Source organism: Lissotriton helveticus, chromosome 1_2 (genome assembly GCF_964261635.1).
Source record: "Lissotriton helveticus chromosome 1_2, aLisHel1.1, whole genome shotgun sequence".
NCBI classification, from domain to species: Eukaryota; Metazoa; Chordata; class Amphibia; order Caudata; family Salamandridae; genus Lissotriton; species Lissotriton helveticus.
The window spans coordinates 5,479,286-5,492,065 of NC_136058.1; the positions used below are offsets into that span (position 1 = coordinate 5,479,286).

General features: G+C 42.6%; 1 protein-coding gene across 1 annotated transcript in view; it reads left to right on the plus strand.

Annotated features, from left to right (window-relative positions):
- Positions 1-12,780, plus strand: part of LOC144797641 (uncharacterized) — a 353,681-nt gene that overhangs the window by 311,356 nt on the left and 29,545 nt on the right. Inside the window, exons 55-56 of the mRNA XM_078668345.1 lie at positions 2,341-2,601; positions 7,323-7,583. Of these exons, the coding sequence (XP_078524471.1) occupies positions 2,341-2,601; positions 7,323-7,583 (522 nt within the window). The remainder of the gene's footprint in view (positions 1-2,340; positions 2,602-7,322; positions 7,584-12,780) is intronic.

Sequence of the window (12,780 nt, forward strand, 5' to 3'; positions counted from 1 at the left end):
TACTGAAGAAGACCAGTCAGGCACCAAGTTTAAGACCAAAACGTATTTTCAACCTTCTACATTGGCATGTAGGACTCACACAATTGAGCCTCTCATGAATCAACATTTGGTAGTTGCTTTTTAAAATCATTATTGATTTACTATTCTCTGTTGCCTTTCTCCATCACCTTTGCTTTTCCTGGACTAATTTCCTTAAAGTTCATTTTTACTTTTTTTTACAAGCTCTGCCACTACCGTACTCGAATCTCAGTAGATGAACATATAAAATGAAGAGAGCATTGCTTACATGATTAGTGAGTGAGTTTAATGAAATACCTTCAGATTTGACGCACATTTTTTTGCTCAATTACGGTATATTCAGCGACACTACCCCTTTGAATAAATCCTCTCGAAGCATGGCTCAATTCCCTGGATATTCTGGGTGCAATACTTTCTACATATAAGTTACTGAAGTGAATATCATTGCACAAGATGTCAGGGATGCTGTCTTGTAATCCCTCCAAATTATCAATGTCTTGAATCAGACGCTCAGTCTGAGACCAGCTCTGGTTAATTCGTCCTGGAAAGTAAATACTTCTGCATTCCCCATCACGCCTTCCAGCATTCAGGAACATTGGAAGAGTTGCTGTAGTTATGCAAGTGACTACTTCTTTGAAGGCAACATAAAAGATGATGTTTGAGGGAATTATCGTAGGAGTATTACTTGATCCAAAGTGGGATGCGATTTTGGATCTCCAATGCGTATCCAAACAGTTCTCTTTTGTCAGCCATAGTTCAGATCTGATCCAGTGCATGTTTGCATTTCTATATGCAAAGGTAAAGAAAAACTCACTGCTGCTTGTTATACCACAAGACCATAACTGATTACCACGGTTACCAGTGAGTGGGTGAATAATAGAAACAATTTAGTTCTCAAGGTTGAAAACCATAGGCTGGATGGGCAAAATGTGACACTAAGACATTTTGAGTGTGTTTGTGGTATGTTATGTTATGTTAACAAAAGCTTATAAAGCGCACAGGCACCAAAAGGTTTCATGGCGCTAATCATGAGTAGTGTCGGTGCGTAAGGACTGTTAATAGATTTGCTCAAACAACCAAGTCTTGAGAGCCTTTCTGAATCCCAACAGGTTGTCACAGCTCCTGATTGTCAATGGGATAGAATTCCAAAATATGGGGGCAAGGTAGGAGAACCTGCAGCCTCCATGCCGTTTAAGTTTGATAGCCGGGATGGTTAGTAGGTGAAGATGGGCTGATCGTAAGTTGCGCCGAGGGACGTGCTTTATAATCATATCACTGATAAATTTTGGGCTCTTGCCGTGCAATGCCTTGAAGGCTAGACAGCCCGTCTTAAATGCTGCCCGTTGAACCACGGGCAGCCAGTGAAGTTTTAACAGCCAAGGCCTGGACGATTTCCATCTCGGCTGTTTGTAAATTAATCTTGCCGCCTGATTCTGAACTATTTGTAAACGTTTAAGTAGAAACAGTGGCAGACCAATGTAGGGTGAGTTTGAGAAGTCAAGGCGTGAGAGAACCAGCACTATCACAACCTGTACGAGGGCTGAGTGGGGCAGCAAATGAGCAATCTTCCTAATTTTACACAGTTGGAAGAGGCTGGTGGAGACCACTGCACCCACCTGTCCTCTGAGTGAGAGATCTGCATTTATAGTGACCCCTAGACTTTTCACGGAGGGAGAAGGGATAGGGTAGCCTAATTCACTCGGCCAACAATGTGGACCCCAGAAGACATCGCTCTTCCCGGGCAGCACTAGTTCAGTCTTGCCCGGGTTGAGCTTCAAATGATTAAGGTCCATCCAGCGCTGGAAGTGGAGTATAGTGGTTTGAAATTCCACAGCGGAGTCAGGGGAATCCAGAGGAAAGACAAGCTGAAGGTCGTCGGCGTAATTGAAGATGGTTATCTTTCTGTTTTTTAGTGAGTGAATCAAGGGTCTGAGGTAGAGATTGAACAGCAGTGGGGAGAGGGACGAACCCTGTGGGACCCCACAAGAAGTAGCCAATTTGGGGGCTGTAAAGGCACCAAGAAAGATTAAAAAAGATTTTTATAAAACTCAACACTAATGTGACAGCTTTGCCGAATGCACATACACAGTCCAAGTAGTTCTTAATGCAAGGCATGTGAGAAACAGTCTGCTGACTTTACAATCCCCTTCCCAACTCATTGTGTAGATATCCATCTTGCCCACCCGTCCACCCCAAACTACTACCAGGAGCGCTCTGTCATAAAATCCAAATTGTTGTGATAATTTTATCTCATTTTTAAGTCAAATTGCAAAAATACTGTTCGTTTAGAGATTTAAAACACATTTGTCTGTTTTTGCCTAGTTCCGTGTCCTCCCGAGAACGTGGTTGCTGTTGCTACCTGTGAGACCGGCATCACAACCATTACATGGAATCCCAGTGATGGCGCTGTTTCCTACAATGCAATTGCCAAAGATTTGGATGGTAATACGGGATTGTGCAATACCACAGACACGTCATGTACTATTCCCAATTTACTTTGTGGCCACACGTACTTCGTGACTGTAACAGGATTGGACGAGAACTGCCAAGGTCAGGAGAGTAGTACTTATGAGCTGCAAACAGGTAAATATGCCCTATGAACAATAGCTCAAATGTTTTTACTACCCTTTGGAAGTATTCTGTACTTAATTTGTGCTGATGTTCTCCAGGACTGAGTACCGGGGCACATTCTTGAGCCCCAGGAGTTTATTGTATCCTCTTGCATGAATTATTGGATATGCCACACATTACTGTGTTCATGCATTATGCATCGATTCAGTACCCCTATTAGCGTGCCGCAGCATTGTGTCAATTTTTTATTTGTAAACCTTGCCAATGCTGCCGGGACATTGAGGGGCAGATGTATCAAGCCTTTTGTGACTCGCAAAGAATTTCGGCCTTTTCGAATCGCAAACGGCCTTTTTGCATGTTTTTGAATGTATCAAAAATTCGCAATTTAAGGAATCGCAAAAAATTGCGATTCCTTATTTTGCCATAGCATTTAAGGAATCGCAATTTTTGCGATTGCTTAAATGCTATGTATGTAGCAATTTCAATTTGCGAATTTTGGTTAAGAAATCGCAAATTACCACCAACTTGTTGTTGATGGTAATTAGCAAATTCTTTTAAAGAAGCACAATTTGTCATTTTTTAAGGTGGCATGTGACGCACACACATGCCCATAGGGCATGTATGTGCGCCATATGCACACACATGTACATTTCAGGGGTGCAGCAGGGTGTTTTTGAGACACCCCTGCACCCTTGAAAGAATTCTCAAATTGCGATTAGCAAATTGCGAATTCGCAATTTGAGAATTACTTCACAATCATTCCTATGGGCCTCCAGGCCCGTAGGAATGAATGGGAAATTATTCCTTAATTGCGAATTCGCAAATTGCGAATTCGCAAATAAGGAAGATTAAGAAATCGTTAAAAAATAGCGATTTTTTTCATACATGCCATTTTGCAATTTCTAAATAGCGATTCCTTAAAAATCGCTATTTAGAAATCGCAAATGGCTATCTTGATACATCTGCCCCTGAATGAGGTCAGTGCACAGAGGGACAGTTCTATAAAAAATACCCTTATATTTACATATTTTAATGTACACTTCCTTGTTCCTTACACGTTGCACACAATGAAAAAGAGTTTATATCCAATACACTTTTCTTATTGATGAGGTAGCAAAGAAGCAAGTAAAGAAAAATGCAATGATAACTTAGGGCCTAATTACGAAAACTGTGCAAGGACTATTGGCCGTTCTACAAGTTCAACTTATATAACATAAGTTCAACTCGTAATACAGCCGGCGGTCCTTTGCATTTCCCATTGTGGTACCTGGAAAACAGGGCACTGCAATGGGAACGGCAAAGAAGTTCCAGGACGCTGTGGACGGTGATGTTCATGCAGTGCTGGAACTTTGTGGAGATACCGACAGGGGGGCACATGGTGTTGCCCCCAGAATGTATCCCTATGGTGGGCGGCACATGGGGGCCCAGTAGGGCCTTCTTATTTCCTCCACCGCCAGCTGTTTCATGGCAGGACTCCCCCATGAAGTACTGGCGGTGGATGATCTTGTAATATGCTAAGCGGGACTGCACCAGTTCCCGCTCAGCATATTGCGTTGTGGCGCTGTTGGGCCACCCCCAGGAAACGACTGTTCCCTGGCGCAGCCAGCGGTCCACACTCGATACGACTTTCAGCAAAACGATGGAGCGCCAGCCCTGTGCCACTGTGAGTCTGAGGCTGCAAGACCGCCAGACACGTAATAATACCCTAAATCTTATAGTAATCACTGTATATGTTCGAATTCATAATAGTACCAACGTAAGTATTTAGATAAAACAATACCGCTGCTTCTAACACAATCTATTTCTCCGCTTTCTTTTTAACATACTCCATCTTAAAAACGGAAACACATCGTCTACCATCAATATGCATAATTCGGTCAATCAGTACCCTCTACTGTTTAGGAAGAATAAGTCTAGCAGCAGTTGTTGCCACAAAGCATATTCCCATATGTTCATGTGGTATAGTACCATTCTGTACATCACTGCCTAGCACAATGAAATAGGGGTTAAACAATCATTCTGAAAATAACAAATTGGGCAACTTACAAGCTATAGCCTCTCAAAAATCATGTAGTTCGTAGCTTGTGATGAACTTCTGCACATCATCCGTTTTTTCATCTTGACATCTGGGAAATTGGGGATTTACATGGCATTTCTATTGATGTAAACTTCTAGGGTTATAGTCTAGCATAAAACCATCTTATTATGCTGTAAAAAAAAATTCGCAGAGTCTGCAAGTGTATTGCCCAGTTCAAAGTTATGCAAAATAAAATCAGGTAAAGCATTTACATTTAGGCTGCAAGGCCATTTTTCAGCCTGTGTCTCATCGTAATCAGTCGTCAGAGATTGAATAATGCATATGTATTTTGAAAGCTCACAATAATAGGGTTATAAAATATTTAAAAAGTAAGTCTACCTTATCCATATGATATTATGAATGTGTATTGGCAAATAATTAAAAAAACCACCTCTGGACAAATTAAAGGTATTTTGCAAATCATCATATATGTTGATAGCTTTGATCTATACATTAGCCCCAAATATGTAACAACACTTTGAGTCCATGTCAGACAGATGTCGTGATAAAAAATACTAGGCAGCTAAGATTGTGCACCAGTATTCAAATATCTGTGAATATCATGTATTTCAAAAAGTTTAATCCAATGTCGCCAGATCCAGCGTACATATATAACAGTGTTGAATTCTACAGTTTTATGGTAAATGGGGACAAATTGCCAGTAGCGTCCACCAATATTAAAATGTGGAGGGGTGCCATGCCTAATAAAGTCACCATATGTGTTGCACGGGCACGCATGGTCCCGTTGCGCCTCTGCTGGAGTCCTCGGCGCTGAATTGGGCAGTCCGGCGGAAAGGGAAGCACTTCCTCCCTTGTGAAAAAACCAACCAACCATGGAGCTGCAGAGCAGTTCCAGGATTGGCTGGAGCAGGCTAACCCAGTGCTCATTTGGGGCTGGGGCCTGGGGCTGCAATACCTCAGCTTGCCCTCAGCCCTGGGATTGTAGGATCAGAAGTACGCGTGTCTGATTGGCCAGCTGTAGGCAGCCAGCCAATCTGACATACGCACTGGCAGGGGGCTGAAGTAATGGTGCAATTGCACTAGTCAGCCCCGGAATGCTGTACTTTTCTTTTTTTTTGTTTAAGTACTCTATGAGAGTGCATGTTTTTTCCATCCTGCTGTCTTCCCATTGTTCTTTTTTTCCCCTCTCCAAACTAATCCCTCTTACCCATGTGCTTATCGCCTTCCCACTCTTTGATGCACTTGTCCTCGTGTGCTCTCTGCCCACATTGCGTTCTCACCTGGGTGCTTCTACTCCCCCCTAACTCCCTCCCAACTCCAAATGCTTTCCCTGTCTTGTTGTTTGCTTTTCTTCCCCATCGTCTACATTGCTCTCCCTCTCACCCGTTTTTCTCCTTCCTGCACCCTCCATATTGCTTCCCTCACCCACGCCCTCCATGAATTTTAATAGCTGCCAATCTTAGCATCCATGTGTGTGGCTTATTGGCTGTAAAGTTGCATATGTAAATGTTAGACTTGATCAATAATCTGTTCTAGTTCAGTTACAACAGTTCCCTGATAATTCTGTCAATATTAGTATAAGACTGTTTTTCCCTAATCTAACCCGCCAGAATACCACCCACTGATTCACAGTACTCATAAGTGAAAGTGCGATGTCTGAGCCTGGACCTGAAGTATCTGCAAATAAATATCAATGCTTGTGGACAAACTTTGTAACCCAATAGCATGAGCGTGGTCAACTTCCAGTTTTCATATTGCTCGTAATAGCACCTCCATTCGAAGTTCATTATATGCATGTTTCCCTCATCAATCCAGTGTAGTTTTCAGGATATCCTCAAGTGAATACCTATGAGCAAAATATATGTGTGAGGAATTTCAATAGAAACAATTCGCTTTTTGATCGGTCCGCAAACCTGACTGTACTTTACTATTCTGTAGGTGGGAGGCTCAAGGCTATAGTCCCTTCACCCTTACAGCGTAACAAATGAAAGGTTGAGCGATCTAGTGATCATGACTGCTTCACTCATTCATTGCCCTTCAAGTGTATATAAATATAATTTCCAGACCCCGCTGGTTCTTCGTTTATACTTAAGACCATAGTCCATAGAATGGATTTTGGGGCTTTGGTAATGACTTTTTGGCCCTTTTCAGAAACGTACACCAGATTTTGCGGTGGTTGGGAACTTTCACATCACATTCTCCATTAAACTCGGTTGAGGAGTGGTTATGGGACCTTAAGTTATAGGGGAAGTCACATTTTAGGTGCACCATAAATGCCCTGTTAATGCGTGGTCTCCTGCACAGAAAAATACTGCAGGACTCATCCACTTCAAACCTGACATGAAGACAGAACTTGAATCAGAATAGAGGGGTTTGGTGTAAATCTGCTCAGTGGTATTTGAAGAATCTGAGAAATTAGAAAAGGCTGAATCGGCAACAATTCGAATAATTCTTTCACTTGTGTTCGCAAATCAGATCATGATTCAAAACATTTTGAAACCAGAAAACAAATCTGATTGGTTAATGGGCTATGAATAGGCATCAAAATGCCATTTAGTCTTTGTGATAGAGCCCAGCTGCTAAACACAATGAAACTACATCCGCAGGAAACACAGGACAATGTTAAAGAATCATCATGGCAGATAGTTGTTTTCAAGTTGATGACTGATCATACATTTCTTTTCATTCTCTCAAGTGCCATGCATTCCGACCAATCTTACTGCCAGCATGGAATGTGGTGCAAGCACACTCTCGGTTTCATGGGCGCCTGCTGAAAATTCAGTTTCCTACCTTGTCGAAGCTGTTGGATCTGATGGGCTCAACTACACCTGTACCACCAACGACACCACGTGTGATCTGATGGACCTTCCTTGTGGCCACAGTTATGCTGTTACTGTTGCAGCTTTCTTTGGCATGTGCCTCAGCGAGCGGTCCCCTGGTGTTCTTGTGAAATCAGGTACTTTCAAAATCTAGAATTTTGCACATATGATTAATATCTGTCTTTTCTTGGTTGTATAGTCCACATGTATTCAAGCTACAGTGGTACAATGGGAAATTTATTTTCTTGGATTTGGTTCTTTTTTTATGCACGGAATGGGTAATACTGGCAAAACGTGATCTATATAGTATGTAGTTTGAGATAACTTTGCACTTTATGCAATGACACATTCAGTATAAATGAGGACAAGCATAACTGAACTGCTAGCATAAATACTACATGGACCATAAACCCATACAGTCCACATTTAAAAGTCAGGTACAATTGGCAGTAGTGTGTAGTGACGTATTACTGCTTGTCTTGCTGGGCCACATGGGTATGAGTAGAATCGCTGCATGCAATATTTACCAGGTGGGGAAAATATCAGTAATGTCATGTACCACATACAGTAAATACTGTGTTCTGTAGAAAAAACCCAATCGTAAGCCTAATGAATCATTAAAAAAGAGGGGAACGTACATCCGTAAAACACTGCTACCAGAAGCGTGTGGTACATTTTACAAATGCAGTTACCAACACCCAGCACACAAATCACAGACATGAAGTAGTGCACAATAATGAAGTACTGAACATCACCACTTACAGACGGATGATACAACCAACATTAGGAGAAATACATCTATACCCCATTCAGATACACCAGCAAACGAACACAACTAAAACATATCCTAATAACTACTATAATCTGGTAGCACAAGGATATAGCTAGTTAGAATCACTGCCTTCAGGGATCACACCATCAATCATGAATTACCTATAACCAGGCAGTTCCCACAAAGTAACATTGTATATTAATAAAACACATTAAAGAAAATGTTGATCCAGGAACCTGCAACGACACATTGGCAGATGTGTAAGTCATCATCAGGCCCTGCAGTAGGGTCAGAAAGTTGTACCTTAAGACATAATCTTTTTATGCCCTTTGTTGAGCGGCATGTGAGAAGGCGATTGGTGAAGTGGAGGTAGTGGTATTGTCCCATGCTGTAAAGTGTGTGTGCGAGTCAATGTCATTTCCTACTACTGCAGGAGTTTTCATAGTCTTCCCCAGAGCCAGTGTACACATGACTTTGAACCATCTGGCAAATCAAAGTGAGTATGGATGCAGACACCCCAGCTGCTCCTTCATGGTGTCCTTGGTCTTAAGGAGTGCAGACAGGCACTTCCTCTAGTTTGGACTTTCGCTACCTTTCGCCGATTCAACTCCTGCAGTGTCACCATTGTGGCTGATGGAGGCAGACCTGCATCAGAGTAATTGTCAGCTATATCCTCCACAATAAAACCTTGAGGCAGTCTCTAATCATCAGCACACACTCCTCTCCCATGCCTTAACCCTAAAAGGTAGGATGCGGTCTGGATGTATCTTGTACGAGGCTTCCTCAGGGGCATCAATGTGTGGTACAGCGGTAGATGTAGAGGTTCCCAGAGCCGCATCTGAACTGGCAGTTATGTCATCTGGGTAATGTGATGCACTTGTTGAGATGACCGGTGTTGGGCCAGCTGACGTGGCGCTAGGGGCTGCAGCAGTGGTGGAACTAGTTGTAGCAGCCGAGGTGGCATGTGGTAACAGGAGAGATGGCCCTGGGGGTTACATTGGACTGTATTTGTCTTAGAAGATGAGCTGGGTGCCTTCTAGACAGCAGTAGTGGGTGCAGTCTTGTCAGTTATTTTGGGTATCATGTTTGTTCCAGTTGAGCATGTCATCTTGGCTGACCTATTAGCCATGCACAACCCTATGGGCCTTCACTAAGATTCCTTTCCCAATGCCCAACCCCAAGTAATTTGTCCCCAGCATGGCAGTTTGCATGGCTTACTGGCCAGACTGTTTGTTTGGCTTTCGAACCTTTGACACTACACTTGTTTGATATCAATCAATGAATCAAAAATAGCTTTATTCGATTTTGTTTCTTAAAAACCATAAAAGCACAAAAAATAGAGTAAAATATACCAAGCATATTCACATGTACAGTATTCTACCAAATCCTTCTTAAACCAAGATCATTGTTAAAAAATAAGAAGCTAGGTATGTTATGTACACAAGAATGTTGAACTCATTTAGTGAAGACTAGAGAATTAGTGCATTGTATTCCCATATCTAATAACAGTTTTTAAAAAGGACGATACAGCTAGTATAATCAATTCATTCTCTAACATTTGAAGCCTCAAAAATGCTGTTCCACATTGTCGAAGTTCCCACTTCTTTAAAATTGGTATTAAAAATCTCTTCATGGGGAGATCATAGAATTTACAGAACAAGATAAAGTGTAACATAGATTGAATGAAAACGTTGTCACACGGGCTTGGTAACAAGTTTTTGGACCATGAGTTTACCTCCGGGAAAGTAATCATTCTAAAAAAGGACCCACCGCGAAAACGAGTTAACAACATGCGTGGGTAGCATCCTTGAACCTGTACCAAATTGGGCTGAATACCATTACACTGCAACATCAAATGATTCTCCATAACTGAAGGCTTTTCTTTTTCAGAAAGCCAACGCTTGTTTACTAGATAGTTTAAACATGTTAATTTCAGGTTTTTCCTCGATATACTTTCTAAACATGTTGGAGAATCAAAATATTCCGGGTGGCCGATGTCGTACGACAGTTCTTTTACATATTTAATCCATAAAATCCTGGATACCCCTTCCAATTTGAGACAGTCCTTAATCACATCTCTATTAAAAAACTGGGCTCATCGGAGGACCACACCTTGTGCCACAAAAGAAGGGGATTAACTTTAATAATATCTGAAATATAAGGCAGGCCCAGTTCCTTATGACATGCAAATGTAGCAGTGGAACCAGGGACAGCTAGAAGGTATCGCAAGAATTCATTCTCGCAACACTGGATTTTTTGGTCATTAGCTATTCCCCAAAGCCCCGCCCCGTATGTCGAGGTAGATACACATTTGGACTTATAAATATCCACCAACACCGGGCCTGGTCGGCCGCCTAGTTTATTTGAAAAATTCCGTACTGCGCCTATCGCTCTAGAGAAACATAGTTTTCTTACATTTACAGCTGATGTCCACCAGCCCGATTTATAAAAATTAATACCTAAATAAGAAAATCTGTCTGTGGTATCTATTTTCGTGTCATCAATAAAGCTTTTACATGTATTTCCTTTTTTCATCCCACAGCACATAGTAAAGGTTTTGCTTTTGTGTATTTTCAGGCCTCTTTCCATCATATAAGTTGCGAATTTAGTAACTGCTGTGGTATCTATTTTCGTGTCATCAATAAAGCTTTTACATGTATTTCCTTTTTTCATCCCACAGCACATAGTGAAGGTTTTGCTTTTGTGTATTTTCAGGCCTCTTTCCATCATATAAGTTGCAAATTTAGTAACTGCTCTTAGCAGGCCTATCTGAGTCCGCGCCATGATGACTGCGTCATCCGCATATATTAAAATGGGGTCTGGTTCATTCTCAATCATCGGATAGTCCTGCCTGTCCCGGGCCAAAAATGAGCCTACACTATTTATATAGAGGTTAAACAGGAACAGGGCGAGTATGCAGCCTTGTCTCACTCCCTTATTAATATTAAATTTAGTTGTACACTCTCCCCGTTTCCCGTACCGGACCCTCGCCCCCGCTCCCATATATTGCTCCTTAATAAATAGCAACAGGTTTGAATCAACACCCATCTCACTCAGGGTGCTCCAGAGTTAGTCATGACTTAAGCAGTCAAAAGCTGAACTTAAATCCACAAACGTTAAAAAAAGTTTTTCACTTTTAGCTAAAACATATTTACCTATAATTAGAGCTAAATTTAATCCCTGTTCGATGGTTCCTAGTCCTGTCCTAAAGCTGTATTGGAACTTTGAAAGTAAACCTGTCTCTTCAACATATATGGAGGCCCAGGTGTAATAGATGCATCAGTAAGTGCAACACACACCTTTTCACCCGGTTTATTTAATTTAGCCAGCTTAGGGTTTGTCCCCTTCTGTACGCCCCGCCTCGCTTCCTTTTGGAGGCCATTCCCGTTTTTACGCTTGGTGAGATGGGCACAACCTCGGGCACAGACATCATAGGTGCACGAGTAGTGACCCCGCCGGCTAAAGTTGGTGATAGGTTATGATTGATTTGAACCGGCAGATTAGAGTCCCCGTCACTCCCAGTAATCACAGTTTCCTCTGTTGATTGATTACTGGCCAGGCTTGTAACTTCTGGGACAATTACTTGTTGTAAGTGCTGCTCAGGAGAGCGTGACAGCATTAAATTCCCCGGAGATGAACGTCTCGCAGATGCTAGTTCCTGTGAGAGGCAGCGTTCGGTAATATCAATCTCATGTGCCAATACCGATGTGGCCCTTTTAATAAATTGATCAAGTGTTCCCGATACATAGCCACCCGTTGCAGCCTTCCTCCCCTTTCCTTCGCGTCCGGCCATATCAAAATTACTGGTATACTGATTTTATACAGATGATAGTTAGGGGGTGCATTAAAACAAACAGGAATAAATGCAGTTAGCTAACCTTGCAGGCTCTCGATGTCGATGTTAGGGAGGAGGGCCCAGCCTCCTCTGGGCTCAAACCGGAGTGATGTAGCGGTTGTGGGCGGGCACAGGTGCAGGCAATCCCAGGGCTCCTGGTCTACAGAGTCCCAAAAGCGACAGTATTGCCCCCAAAGCAGAGACTTCTCCTACGAGCGGCACCCCTCCGAAATTATTTAGTTATTTATTTATTTATTTATTTCACTTATAAAGCACACTATCACCTCAAGAGGCATCCTGGCGCTAGCAGACTCGAGGAAGAAAGGAGGACAGCTATTACCAGGCTGAGGATTAGGGAGAGAGGGAAAAGAGCCAGGTTTTTAACTGCCTTCTAAAGGCAAGAAGGCCGTTGACCTGCCTAAGTTCAATGGGCAAAGAGTTCCAGAGCTTGGCCGCAGCCACACTGAACGATCTACCTCCTGATCTGGATCTCCTGAACCTCGGTACGGTCACCACCCTGGCCGAGGAGGAGCGTAGGTTACGGGCTGGCACATGCCAAGAAAACTTCCTTTGTAGACATGCCGGGCCTAAACCGTGAAGAGCTTTAAAGGTCAGACATAGGGACTTGAAAATCACCCTCTGCCTCACTGGGAGCCAGTGCAACTGAGCCAAAGCCCGTGAGGAGGAGGATCTCGTAGGCCACTCTAAGGCTAGTTTAGCAGCTGCA